Below are 15618 nucleotides of genomic sequence, written 5' to 3'. Positions count from 1 at the left end.
GGACTCAAAGTATTTTACTCACATTTAAAGCTAACAGCTGCAAAACAATAAAATGAAAACAATTGAAGCTATGAAAGGACCAAACACAAGATAAAAATACAAAAAATATACAGTATATTGAACAGAATATATAAGGATACTGTCTGCTTTTAAAGAGTTCCAGGATGGGCAGGTGCCTCTCGAACCATACAAGGCAAGATGTGACAGGTAAGTATATTATTTTTTATGCAAATAAAAATATCACTTGTGAGCACATTCATTAGTCTCAGACAGATTATTTTTAAATAAAATTGTGAAATGTAATGCTGTCCCTGTTTTGGGGAGATACCACATTTCTATAAATTTGCATTTAGGTTGTTTGCGATATAGACAGTAGACTCTGTGCTTTTTCTAGCTTATAGGAACATTCAATTAACAGTTAAATTATGTATGTGCACTTCAAGTCAGCAGATGGCATCATTGTGTCACTTTGAATAGTGTTGCACAAATTTGCTGCTTTGGGATCTCTTGCAAATGACTTTTTAGTTTGTTTTTATTTATATTGCCCCACCCCCCACTAATCACTCTTGTTTGTAATTCAAAGGCAAAAATTAGGAGCGAGATATGAATAGAGATATGCAAAACCGTCAAATGCTTTTGCAAAATTGTAATCGTTCCCCTTCTCACCTCACGCCCCCCCCAAATTCAAACTATTTGCGAAACATGACAGTGAGTCAAACATAGTGATTGTGTCTTATGGTGTTATAGTTATAGAAAAAAAGGGGCGCTTGTGCAAAATAGCTAATTAAAGTGCCAAATAAAATAAAGTGGTACTGTACCTTAGTGTTTAATGGGGAAAAGCGTCTTTCTGCAGCCAGAATATAGGGGTTCTCGAATCCCCTATGAATAGGATGAAGGTAGGGAAAAAATCAAGCACATGAAATTGGATCTAAATTTAAAGCTACAAATAGCCAATACGACGATAGGGAAAGATTAGCACAATATTTTGGATCTTAGAAAAGAGCTTCTTATGCCGAGGTGCCTAAAGATAAAAATATATACGGATCACTAATAATTAATATAAAATATACATTTATTAAAGCAATGACACAAAATAAAAAAATATGTATACAACATCAATATGGAACCCAAAACCTTAAATCAGCTGAATCAGATATATTGCTATTAACATTCCAAACAAATCCCAATTCCTAGATATCCACACACACAGTCCAATAGATGTTTCACTAGACGTGGGTCTATTAGTATATCTGGATAGGACCTCCAAGGACCTTAAAAAGGAGGTTAAAAGCGCTTTATCTTAGGTTGGGGGAATTTGAAAAGGGAGAAAAGAGAAGCTTCTGTGTATTGGTGTATAGTCAGATTCTCCTGATTATTGCATCACATATCAAGACGTCATCATTCGTGATCTTTAAATGGTTAGTTGATCCTAAAATCTTGAGAATAAATTCTTTTAAAAAAGCAGCAGTGCTGTTAATGATCTTCAATCACCCAGTAGATGTTATGTATGAGGGTGATATATTTGTGGGTGTGTCATCTTTTGTGAGCAATTGCCTTCCCAGCACTAGATGTTTAGATATGTGCCTTGATTCCCCAGTGTTTTTCCAGATAATGGGGATATAGGGTATCAGCATATACACTCTCCCCTCACCCAGTCCACCGCTATCACTGCTTGCTTATGATTAGCGTCTGCGGCTTACCCTGTCAGTGGCAGGCTGTCTGCACGAGGCATACGCTGCTGTTGGGAACTTCCTTGCTGTTTTGAATCAGGATACTGTTCTTCCAATCGGGTCCGGTCTTTTGGGGGCTGTTTGGGAGAAACAAACATTGCTGCAAGGAATACCTGTGCTTATTTGGGATCACAGCAATGCTCCTCTAGACTCTCTGCTCCAGGCGTGTGATGTAATCACTGGTTTTAGTGCTCCGATCAGTCAGTCAGCCTCTGCTGCTCAGGATGTTACCCTCAATGGCGGTGTTCACAGCTGAAAGCTCTCCAGTGTTTGAATTTTGGTGCCAAAGCAGGGAATAGGTAGATAGCAAGATTCAGAGTTCAAAGGTTTGGGGTCCTCACCCTACGCGTTTCACCAGTTAGGCTTCTTCAGAGATATAAAAAAGCTTTTTTAAACACCTGAAGAAGCCTAACTGTTGAAACGGATAGGGTGAGGACCCCAAACCTGTGAGCTCTGAATCTTGCTAACTACGTGTTCCCTGTTTTTGGTGACAGAATTCGAACACCAGAGAGCTGTCAGCTGTTAATGCCGCCATTGAGGGTAACATCCTGAGCAGCGGAGGCTGACTATGACGGTGCTCGTCTCCAATCAGAAAGTGGACCCACAGGGCTAAGGTAGGGATGAAGAATAACCGACCAGAGCCCAGGGACAGAGTCCTGTTAGAGTAACTGAAGATGGTAACCAGGCAGAGGTCAGGGCTGGCGGCAGTGGTGCAAAGTTCAGTAAGCAGGCAGAAGTCAGGGTTGGCGGCAGTGGTGCAGAGTCCAGTAAACAGCAGTGAGGTCAGGGTCACGGTCCGGGGTCAGCAGCAGGGGAATCCAAACAGACAAAAGGGTGAGGCACGACAGCGTAAACAACAGGAACTGCAAATGTAAGAACCTTGCTCGGCAACTCCCTCCAGGAACTGCAGCTTTATATAGCAGGCTGCCAGTACACAAAATGGCCAAACTGAGCAGAAAGTGCAGGCAACCTGGAGAATGCAAACCTCAGCAAAACCTGTCACGGATCGAGCAGAATCCTTACACTGTCTGACTGATCAGAGCACCGTGGTTATCTGTTCCCCTGTTGAGGGCATAAGTAACCACAGTGGCAATCAATGGGTTTATTGCCTACTGTTTATTGTTTATTTTAATGTACAGTATTGTATTGTCAATGTAATTGTATTGTGTATTTTTTTTTTTTGCTGCACAAATGGGCAAAAGCGCTAGTAGTCATTTTGGTGTGTGGTTATAGGGGTAGTTGCCCCAGGGAAGGTGGTTTGACCACACTGGGTGGGTAACGGTTGGGGTTACCCCCTTAATTACCATAGCAGTTATAACCGCTACAGTAATTTAGGAGTTAACCCATGCTGCAACCCTTCCTGAAGGCCTAACCACCCTCTCCGGGGCAACTACAGCTCAACCATCACCCACCCCATTAAAAGACCAGTAGCCCCTTAATTACCGCTAATTAATGGGTTACATAGTGTTTTAATGGTTGGGCATCACCCTTATATGTTGGTGAAGAAGAGGTGGAAGAGGCCTTCATCCTGGCAGGGGTAAGTAAAACATTTATTATTTGAGACAGAGACTGATTGCTTTCAGAAAACATCAAGAAAATAACTTTAATAAAAACATTCACGCATAGCTCTCAATATTTATACATCTGATAAGGGGAAAGACACACAATGAGAAAAGAAATACCCAAATCATCATCACCTTTTGTTAGGGAAGCCACAACCCAGGAATCAGTGGAAGACAAAAAAAAACGATGTACGCCTTTGAAGGGAGAGGGATCACAAGTATTCACACAGAGAAAAGAAAGTTTAGAGGAACACTGGGAAAAAAGAATGAAACCAAAAAGTCTAATTCAGTAAAGAGAATTTTCAATCTGAGTAAAAAGATAATGACTCCAGCACAGATCACATTTATTGCTAAAGGTCTCAGTTTTGTACCAAACATTTTCAAACTGTTTATACGGTAGATGCAAATATATTTTTTTTAAGGAAACTGAAGCTTAAAAGATTACTTTTAAATTGTGACAGGGGATTCCTTCCCCTTCTGATGCTCCTGATGTCACACTCTGTCCCTTCCCCTGCCAACCTCCCTTCGCTTACCCACTCCTGCTCCGCTCCGGCAGCCTCCGAAGCCATTCCCTTGCCACGGCGCGCGCTCCGCAAGTCTCGCGCAACCGCGTGACCCCCGGGCCCCTGTGGCGACGTTCCCCGCTCCCAGGTCCCCTCAGTGCCTGCTTCCATTCCCTCACCTCAGGTGGCTGTCCCCTACGTTCCACTGCTCCTCTCCGCAGGTGTGCCCGCGGCGCTCCGCTCGTCTCGTGACGCAGCCTGTGCGCGCGCACTCTCAGTTTACAGAGGGCGCGCGCACACGCTCTCTTTCTAAGGCCTGTCAGTCTCTTAACTCCTCCTCCCATGCCCTGCAAGCAATCTCTCTGTCTGATCCCCCTGTCTCCTCCTCTTCTCCTCCTGACCTATCCCTGCTGTCTCCCACTTCTCCCTCTGCTCCTCCTATCTCTCCTATTGGTGTTCCCTCCTTTATAATCCCTGTCTGCCCTCTCTATCATTGCTCTGCATAGTTCCTGTTATCCCTGTGTGTGCAGTCTTTGCTCTCTCTGTGTTCCAGCCTGCTCCTGCTTATCCTTGGATTTCCCTGGCTTTGACCCCTGCTCATCCTGGACTACCCTGCTCTCTGTTACCCCTGAACCCTGCTTAAGAACTCTACTTTGCTAATCTCTGGAACCCTTGGACTTGGCTTACGAACTTGACTACTCTGCTTTCAGGATCCCTGGACTTTGGCGCACGGACACGACCACTCTTACGTTATACCACCAAGACGTTGCAAGTATACTAACTATCTTCCAACAGGCCCAGCAACGCCATACCACACTCCGGGCTTGCCCCCTCTGCTGTGGGTGTGTGGTAATACCATTCCCACCTCAGTACTGGGGTCTTGCCAGGTCTGCGGGAATACAGGCGTGACATAAATAAAGATGCTGAAAGATTGTACTGATTACTGAAAATTCCTGATAGTATTAATGAAATTAATTATTGACATAGAAATTTGAAGCCAAGGTAGAGCTTTTAGCCGAATAATGATAAAGGTCACTTTTTTGGATGTCTTTTAACAGATGATTAATAAGAACTTAGTCAAACTAACCCTATAGTAATCAGATATCCGAGACAATTTAGGTAAAATAGAGAAAGAGGCAATAAAAGAACTTTTGGATGATGATGATATAGTTATAAAACAGGTGGATAAGGGAGGAGTGGCCGATATTATAGGTACATCGTATTACACTCAACAAGCCAATATAGTTTTAAGCGGTGAACAGACATATATTAAATATAAAAATGATCCCACCAAAACTTTTTGGAAATAATTAAATATCTTACTCTCATGGGGTAAATCTCTAGGATTTTTTTAAGATGTAGAGTTTAAGTATTTATGGAAGGCTAAACCAAAATTATGAACAAACAAGAAAAATGGTGGTGCACTGCGTGAAAAAAGGGCTGGACTTCTAAAGAAAAATAAAGCCAGTTTATTGGCACATAGCAAACATCTAGTTAAGGGAAAAAGTTAGCTCTAACATGTTTCATGCCTCTCCTTTATCAAAACGTTATCAAATCCTTTTCCTATATTCAATGACTTTATATAATTCACTCCAAGACTAGCTGTGGTAATAGGGTCTATTCCATCAAGGGTCTGGTTCACCTGGTTGATGTTCAGCCCCAGAACCCTTGCAATCAATCACAGCATATGCCAGCGGGTGAGCGATCATACATTGAAATCAACAAGTAAGCTGAGATCCTTTGATTCTTTATGAGAAGAGTACCCATGGATTTATCCTGAGAGCAGTGATCTGTCGATACATTATGAACTGCCACAGAGGTTTTTTAGTTACACTGATATTGGACTTGCTTCTTGTTTTTTTGCAGTTAAACAAAATTTACCTATATAAAATAAAAATATTTACATCAAATTCATAAGGATCTTGAATCACCTCCCGGAGGACCGATCATCTCAGTGATAAATTCATTACCGGCCAATATTTCCGAATCTATAGATTTCTTTTTAAAGGGCTATGGGCCTCATGCAGTAAGCGTTGATAAGGGAATTATCGCCATTTTATAGCCAAAATTGGGTTTGAGATTCAGTAAGCGCCGATAAGTGCTTGATTTCGCCAGGTTTCGGAGCCGATTATTTTGTTATGGCCAGTCGGCTGCCGATAAGCCTGTTTTCGCCACTGATCGCCACTTTTTTAAATCGGCTGGATTCAACAAAAAAAATCAGCTTATCGGGGCTGATCGGCACTACGAAATTGAGATGTTATGGCCAATTTCTCCCGCCAACTAAAGTTGGCAGTTTGGAGGGGAGAACGATCGCTAAGGCTGCCGGAACGGCACTTAGAAAAAAAAACTCTTCTGTACATCAATGGAGTCAATGGAGCGGGGACGTATAACAGTATAGTACTGTTTACGTTTCATTGCTCACAATACAAACGTCATTTGCATTACAGTGTGGGGGGCATTCCCTGCATTGTGTCACAGCTGACGTGTATTATTTGCATATCATTCTACTTTTACATGTTTTCAGCATTTGCGGGTCACATTACTCATCATGTGATGGTGTGTCAAGGGAAAATACTATACTCAACTCTTAAAGGAGAACCTCACATCATATCACACATTTTACTGAACTGAGCGACAATTATTTACATGATGTTACACATGTCACACATGTCACACATACACCGTATATTCATCTTCCTTTACATTACACAATGCTTGTAATGTGTCACGCATCTTTAAACGTTCATGTACATCTGTATTCTCATGTTTACATATACTTTTGGGTCCTCCCTATTTTCATGACGTCACTTATTGGACGCTCAATCACATTGCATGTTTACATTGTAACCGTAGCATTACAAGCACTTCAACCTAACTGATACACACATGTACAGTAATTCATCATTGGGACACCTTGTAAACTCATTCTATAGCAACTATCCTCATTACAGAAATGCATGCATATGCACACGACTATTCATTGTTGTCAACATGTGACAATAACATGGCTAATTACACATGTTACACCAAACTTTTCCCACGTCAATCTCAGCCTTTTTGTCTAATTACATGACTGACTGTTGCGTTCACAAGTGTTACATGCATTGCACATTACACTATTTATTTTCAACCAATCTTTGTACAAAGCTTCACGTCACATCATTGGCAAATATCATCATTCCCTGCAGAATACACACAACAAATACTTCTAAGAACAACTGCACACAGCTTGCCACAGAAGTACTTTATTATGTTAATGTAACACCTTGCATTTTACTATGTCACCTGACATCATCACATACCTATTTAAAGGACGCCCATTACCTGCTCATTCACAGCTACTCATTTCAAAATGTTGAGATTGTTTAGGAGACGGAGGAACATTCTTTTCTATGACATGCTTGATGATCAAGAGAATGATATAGGGCAAGGGAGGGACACACCGAGGGACAGTGACAGGGACAGTCACGCGGATACGACAGGGACAGGGAGAGGGACAGGCCGAGGGACAGGTAGAGGGACAGGAGATCAGAGGAGAAGACAGAGGAGACAAGTTGTGCCTCGTCCGCGTGTGTACAGGGAGAGAACCGTGTTAGATGGGATGAGTGAGGAGGAGATAGTAAGTCGCTATCGTTTGAGTTCAGCAGCAATCTTATCTCTTTATCAGGAGATAAGGGGAGATTTAGATTTTTTCACAGCCAGAGGTCGTGCAGTCCCTGGGCTTGTTAAAATGCTGTGCTCATTACATTATCTTGCTTCCGCGTCATACCAGACAACTGTGGGCATAGTGGGCGGGGTCTCGCAATCTACATTCTCGCGGGCCTTTACCCAGTTTCTCTATGCACTCAATAGACGCGCTAGGAATTATATTCATTTTCCTACAGAGGCAACAGAGTGGCTGGAAGTCAGGACTGGCTTTTATAATATAGCAGGGATACCATGTGTGCTGGGTGCAATCGATTGCACACATGTTGCTTTGATTGCACCTAGTCAGAGTGAGCATGTGTACCGCAATCGTAAGCACTACCATTCACTCAATGTACAGGTGGTATGTGATGCCACGATGAGGATAATGCATGTGGTACCCAAATTCCCTGGTTCCAGTCACGATTCCTCAATCCTGAGGAACTCTTCAGTCTTCCATGCGTTCGAAGAGGGACATTTTGAACATGGTTGGCTGTTGGGTGAGTACACATTTACATGTTATAACACAAAACACATTTTTATTTAGGAATGTTGGCATTGTACAATTTGATCACTAATGTCAGCTTATGTGTGCTACATTCATTATAGGTGACTCAGGATACGGAATTAGGCCATGGCTCTTGACTCCGGTGCTAAACCCTCAAACTGAAGCAGAGGAGAGGTACAATGCAGCCCATATATCTACAAGATCTGTTATAGAGAGGACATTTGGCCTACTCAAGACCAGATTTAGGTGTCTGGACAGAACTGGTGGGGCTCTTCTATACAAGCCTCAAAAAGTGTCTGATATTATCCTTGCCTGTTGCATTTTGCACAATGTTGCACTCAGGCACAATGTACAATCAGACCTAGCTGAGCCTTTGGTAGACGAGCATCCCACCCATGTAGCTGCTGAAAATGAACAAACAGCCAGTGGTGGCCAGACACGCCAGAATCTCACCAATTCATTTTTTTCTTGTAAGTAAAAACATATATGTTCCAAGTTATACTTTTATAGTTAAATTATGTTATCTTAACAATAATGTTTTTTTATATAACCTTCTGTTAGGACACAGATGAATATGGGTTGCACACCTTTCTTTTCTCTGCTGTGTGCACAAAGGGATGTGGCACCGGTATGTTATTGTTGCACAGGTTATATAATCCCTCTTCAATTGTACATTAGTTGTGTGTATGTGAATACAACTGGGGTAACAAAGCACTAATATTTTAGCATTGTGTTTTTCCTTATGCTAAGACAATACACATATTATGCCCATACTCATTCATGCTTCTAGTATGCTTACATACAATGTTATTGGTGCAGTGTAACATGTACATCCATATGATGTGTACACCAGGCTGATTAACATTTTGAATGTCATTAAATATACATGGTGTTGCACATTTAACACCAAATACACACTTTGCTGTGTTGTTTACGGTACTGAAGATGGCATGTCAATGTTTGCAATTTATATATTGTTCCTTTGCATTATAGGTATATCTCCAGTATGACTGATCATGGTATGTATATTTGCTGACATCTCTCATAAGATGTGCCTACCTCAATCTTCCTATAATTATTTGAACTAAAAACCCAACATATTGGTTTAAACACAAATGTAACATACATGTAATTTCTGTATCATGTATATGCATTTAGCTACTCTTGAGGTTTCATGTGCATTGTATTAGAAAATGATTACTCCCATTTCATCACATTTTATGTATGTTTCCTTATAAATTCCATTAATGTAATATAGAGGTGTTTGGAGAAAAGGGGATAACTGTACTTATTTGTTTACTTACGGGAGCTCATTCATCACGGATGCAATTGACTGATCATAACACTCCATGCATGAATGCCTGTAATCACAACAATGCGTACTACATCTTATATTTAGCAATGTAGGTGTTTATTAATGCTAGGAATTAATAGTCAACATTAATTAAAATTTGTGACATGTGTATGTATAAGTCACATGTGTGTGGATGTGTCCTACATGTACCAAGTGTAAAACTGTTAACAGAAAACACAATTTTGTCGCAAATGTTACTGTCATGTAGCATTTCTAATTTCCCAATATGACATTGTTGGTAATATTTTTGGAATGTCAATCACGTCACTTCATCATTATCATGATGATAATTATCAAGTATTCTCACAATTGTAACGTCAATCACGTGCACATTAGCATAGACACACTTTTTAAGACAACTGTTTGTGTTTGTATCAAATTTGTGTAGGATCCATGTATAACACCGACAAATGATAACACCAGCTTTATTATGGTAGCTTATATGATCATATTGACTATACTATTTATTTTTAAAACGTTTAATAAACACAGTAAACTATAGTTAGTTAGGTTAATGAAATATACACAGAAACGTACTTCATTACATGATGTTGATGTAATATTCAGAACATCATGCATTGTAGGGGACCACAACATCTGGCCAATAACATTATTTGCTACAGTCCCAAACCATTTTATCAACATACCCATGTAACAAGAGATTTTTAACAATAAATGGCTAGTTGGTTGTAAGTGTCCTTTACATTGGGAGAAGGAGTGGCTCAGTGAGTAAAGACACACACTGGCACTGAGAGTTTGAAGCAGGGGAGTCTGGTTCAATTCCCGGTGTCGGCTCCTTGTGACCTTGGGCAAGTCACTTTATCTCCCTGTGCCTCAGGCGGCAAAAAATAAATTGTAAGTTCCACGGGCCAGGGACCTCAGCCTGAAAAATGTGTCTGTAAAGCGCTGCGTACAACTAGCAGCGCTATACATGAACATGCTCATATTATAATTATTATTATTGTTACATAGTTTCGACAGTCATACGTTCCATTACACAATAGAATACACAAATGTGTTAGCAGAGTGGGAATGGTTGTTATATATAAAATACACCATGCCATAAAATGATAGTAGTCATTAAAGAACACTCAATAAAAATTCATGAGGCACTATTTTGCAACATCATTATGTTAATTAAGTGCTTATGCAATATAGGCATAAGGGTATCACATTTTTAATTGTTTGTTAATAAGCGCTGCAAGCAATATAAAATTAGTTCAATATGTAGTATAGTAGTCGGTGGCTCCTCCTCACAATCATCTCATATAAAGGTAGACTCTTCTGAAATCATACATTGATCCGATTGTATCTTCCCTGACATCTCTGAAATACAGCAAACACATGATGGTCAAATATGGCACCTTACTATATATGTATCCGTGACAACGCGTTACACAGCTCTATATGATTGTGTACATACACACGTCACTCACTTATATGTTAGAAGTACAAGTGTACATCAGTATGTAATGTTTCTTTAAATTTGTAGCAGGCATAACTATGTATATGAAGTGAACGTTGCCTGTATACTGAAAAATGTGCGCGCACATCTTAGTGTGCGCACGCACTTCACGCTTGGCTCCACTAACTGTTAGCGCATGCGCAAAACAAAGCGTACGTTGTGCGTTCAATACATCTTGAAAATACCAGTAAACAGAAAATCTTTATTTCAAATACAATGAAGACGAAACTACATTCGTTCTAAACGAGTACATCTGTATTCTTTTTAAACAGACGTGTTTGGACAGAAAGGACGGCCGATAACACAATGCGCAAATGCAATACGTGTGACGTCATGTTAAACCAGCGTGAAACGCACGCTAACACTCCTCCCACTCAATTAACATTCGGCTAACGCCCAGTTGACGCCTACAAACACTGAGCCGCACACATGACACACTGCAGTTACCGTTACTATAACAAAACATGACAGCCAATAGGCTTTGAGGCGCGCACGTCGCTTGGGGGCGGGACTTACATCCGTAATCCTTTTTAAGGACGCCTTGGCCCATGACAAGGGTCCCACGTCATACGTGGTGGACCCGGTTTTAAATGTTGTAGATGTTGCATGATAACAAAACAGGTATGTGTTAGAGTTAGGGTAAAATGTTGCTAATATGTTTTAAGGGATAGGAAAGTACGTATATTTATTCCGTCAGCAATGTGTACTACTCTTTCACGTTCTACTATATTGTATTAGGAAACAATTTCTTTGTGATCGCTACATGTTATGCAGTGTGCAATGTTACGCTGTATCCACGCATTGAAAGTGAAAATGGTGGTTAAAAAAAAAGAAAAAAGTTTAAACGCAGAGTCAACGCATAACGATTGTTATATTTACCATTCTTCTAGAATTAACTCTTCGTCTGCCTGCAACTGGTCGCTCCAGAAATGCAAGGCATTTTCATCCACGCTTGACCCAAACGCTGAATCCAGTATGTCACACATCTCCTCCATGAAGCGCTCATAGGAATCGCCACTGCTTTCTTCAAACAATTGGTCCGGAGGTAGGTTCATTTCTTCGGGTACCCATTCCAATGCATTTTCTGCTGAAAGGCTTGCTACATAATCATAGTAGTTTTGTTCTTGTACAATGTGGGTTTCAGGAATGGAGGGTGCAGATATTGCAGCAGGTATCGATTCACACGGAACAGTAGTAGCGGATCCATTGCTATTGGCATTAGGAATAAATATGCCTTTAAGCACAATATGTGTGCCCTCTTTGACCGTGAAATGTTTTTCATTCGCAATCTTCCAGAAACCATACTTGTCTTCTAGCTTATCCTGCACAAGTTCAAAACAGTCATTAGTTGATAAAGTGAATCTTACTGAGGAATTAAAATTGCGCGCATGCCCACGGTCTTGGTAATAAGGATATTTTGCTCGAATCAAATCATAGATTTGGCGTGTGCTTGCTTTGTGTCCGCAAGTTGATAAAATTGCTTCTGATACCATGTATTTATACCCTAACTGCGGATTTTGATTTTTAACCAATTCTTCAGCCATTGCAGATTAGCACAAAAGATGTGTGCAGGTATCTGTCCTTTGCTCATAAAAATGAAACTGCTCAATGGCTAACAAATTTCTGTGTTTCCTTTTCAAGGTCAACAAAAGTATAAACTTTTACTCCTCATTTCAAACGCCAATTGGATTTGTAGTTTTAATTGGTTGAACATTTGTGGTTTGTGATAGCCGCTTGTGGGACAAACATGTATCCTTTTTTTTATCTCGTTTCTGAAAACATTCCTACACTTGTAATTAAGTTACATTGAGTTTTCTTGCAAAATAACAAAGAGCACTGTGTGAAAATAGTGCTTAGACAGCCATATCAGTAAATACACACACCTGCAAAATGAAATGTTTCTTTCCCGCATACATTTCTGTGTGTATTTGAAAGTCTGGTTAACTCCCTGTCTGCATGAGTTTAAATAAGTGTGTATCTATATATATATATACATATATCTCTCTGATAAATATATATATATATAAAGTGTATATTGTACTATATGTATATTGTGTGTATATATATATATATATATATATATTGTGTGTATATATATATATATATATATATATATATATATATATATATATATATATATATATATATATATATATATAGTGTGTGTGTGTGTATATATATATGTGTGTGTGTGTGTGTGTATATATGTATATATATATATATATATATATATATATATAATGTATCTTTTTTTTTTTTTTTTTATATTGCAGGAGTACACACAACATATTGATGGCAGTAAGTAGGCCTTGTATGAAACCTATTTAAATGGTGATAAACATGAGTGAATTAAGTAATAAACATTTGTTTGCGCCCAATACTGTTAGAGGCTCACACTTAGTATAGTTTTCAAACATTAGGCCTGTATTATTAAAATACTGTGTTTTCACAAGGAAGCATGAAGTGTATGTTTTTTGTAAATACATCTATACCAGTTTAGATAGTACTATATATACACACACACACACACACACACACACACACACACACACACACACACACACACACACACACACACACACACACACACACACACACACACACACACACACACACACACACACAGTGTGTGTCTGTGTGTGTGTGTGCATATATGCATACATACTACATATATATTAGTATAAATTCAGAGATGTTCTTGAAACAAGAACACATAAATGATTAAAGGACAACATTACAATGCCCAAGCAAGGCAAAGGTAAGTAATATTTTACACATAATCCTGCTGTACACGTACAAGAAAGATGTTTGCAGTTAAATAGGTTTTTTTTTAATTGCATGTGAATAATATGCACATGCAATGATTACATCAAGTAACACACCCAAATGCAATGTTTTGCTGCAAAGTCAATGGCAGCTTCTCTAAACTTAGCAACTGGCTCCTGGTGGACCATTACTGAACAGACGATTAATACATCAATATTTATAACACTATTCTTTAATTAGGACTGTTAACATTTCCAACACTTCACGTGTACAAGAACATACTTGAAAGTTTGGAAACAACACAGTCTTCTGCATACATACAATATTAATTAGATAATCTGAAGTCAACAAAACAAGGCCAAAGACATATTTAGTGAATTATAACATTTATTTTTTTTGTTCCTTTTGAGATCGAGTAACAGGCCTGCTTGTTGTCTCTTGTATTTTCCTTTTTCGTTTGGCAACAACTTTAGCCACAACAGAGCCACTTTGACTGGCCTCTGGCACTTCACGGGCAGGGCTTGTGGCCAGTGACTCACCTACAGGGCTTTTGGGCAGTGACTGTTCACCTACAGGGCTTTTGGGCAGTGACTCACCTACAGGGCTTTTGGGCAGTGACTCACCTACAGGGCTTTTGGGCAGTGACTGTTCACCTACAGGGCTTGTGGGTAGTGACTGTTCACGGACAGGGCTTGTGGCCAGTGACTCACCGACAGGGCTTGTGCCCACTGACACATGTGAGCAAGTTGGTAGACACTGCACAAGTGATGGTTGCTCTGTTTCATGTGTGTCTTTTTTTGTTTTTGACCAAAAACTGGTCAGTAGTAACTGCTTGTGTTTTGTTTGTGTCGCCTCCTTTGTAGGTGTCAGCTGCTGATTTTGTACCGATGGCAGCGGTAGCATGTCGTCAGGAACCTGCACAGTAATGTCTGCTACTTGACCGGTAACATTCGGACCTGGTGAATGAAGATCAGAAGCATGTGGTGAAAACTGACCAGCATGAACAGATCCTGCCTGTGAGGTGTTCAAGTTGAATTGTGGTACATTAGTCATTCTCAAGTAATTAGCTTGTGTTTGCTGAACAACTAATGCTTCGAATGAGGTGTTGATTTTTTGCAACTGTTTAGGCACTTCAATGAAGACTCTGTGGAGATGTGCCAATTGTGAAACTGTTTCTTCCTGCAGTGCAATCATCCTTTCCAGCACTGTCATCAGGTCAGAATGGCGACGATTTTCTGCTTCCACAATTTTTCCCTCAGAAGCTACAATTGCATCGTATGTGGTATTTGCTGGACGATTTGGCGGTAAAACAGTTTCAATTGGAACCTCTTCATGGTCACTTGCTTGTATTTGTGTGTCTATGGCGGCATCATCATCATCATCATCATCATCATAATCCTCATCATCATGTTCTACAAATAAATGTACACATTATTAAATGGCATGTTAATCTCTGCTGTGTTACTATGTAATTCTACTGTGTCATAAGTAACAACTAACATGTTTCCATACGTTTTATAACCTCACATTAAAAACTACCTTGACTTAAGAATAATGTTTGGACTCAGTATGAAATATGAGTGAATGAAAACTTGCTGTAAACTCACAACTCCTACATGATAGTTAACATCACTAACACAATACATGTTGCCTTACACTTCATTTTCACTGACACTAAGTAATCCTATTTAAAGAAGATGTGCAAAACAAATAATGAACATGACAACATAACATATAGAAGAGCACATATTATATGGCCACCAACTGATACACTCACCTTCTAGGTGTGTTGAGCTGGCTGACCCAGGTGAAGACACTTGTTCCGTCTCAGGTGACACATGTCCTTCAGGGGCAACTATATATAACAATAACATAAGTTTTACATTTACATGTGTAAATATTGAACAAACAGTTATTGTATGTTCTGTATTTATGAGTACCTAACAGCATCATTTCCTTAACCCAAAATGTGTGTGTGAAAGTGAACATAAATAGTTGTAATAACAATGTACATGCCTGTGTACTTAGAACTTTTGAGTTCCCTAA

General features: G+C 39.7%; 1 protein-coding gene across 1 annotated transcript in view; it reads right to left on the bottom strand.

Moving 5' to 3' along the window:
• Positions 1–15618, bottom strand: part of LOC142488095 (uncharacterized) — a 45011-nt gene that overhangs the window by 12889 nt on the left and 16504 nt on the right. The window contains exons 3-5 of the mRNA XM_075588470.1: positions 15350–15427; positions 14458–14984; positions 1701–1807 (exon numbers count right to left, since the gene is read on the bottom strand). Coding sequence (XP_075444585.1) covers positions 1701–1807; positions 14458–14984; positions 15350–15427 — 712 coding nt within the window. The remainder of the gene's footprint in view (positions 1–1700; positions 1808–14457; positions 14985–15349; positions 15428–15618) is intronic.

Source organism: Ascaphus truei, chromosome 2 (genome assembly GCF_040206685.1).
Source record: "Ascaphus truei isolate aAscTru1 chromosome 2, aAscTru1.hap1, whole genome shotgun sequence".
Lineage (NCBI taxonomy): Eukaryota > Metazoa > Chordata > Amphibia > Anura > Ascaphidae > Ascaphus > Ascaphus truei.
Note: the sequence above shows the minus strand (reverse complement) of the source record. Positions and strands in the feature narration are given on the sequence as shown.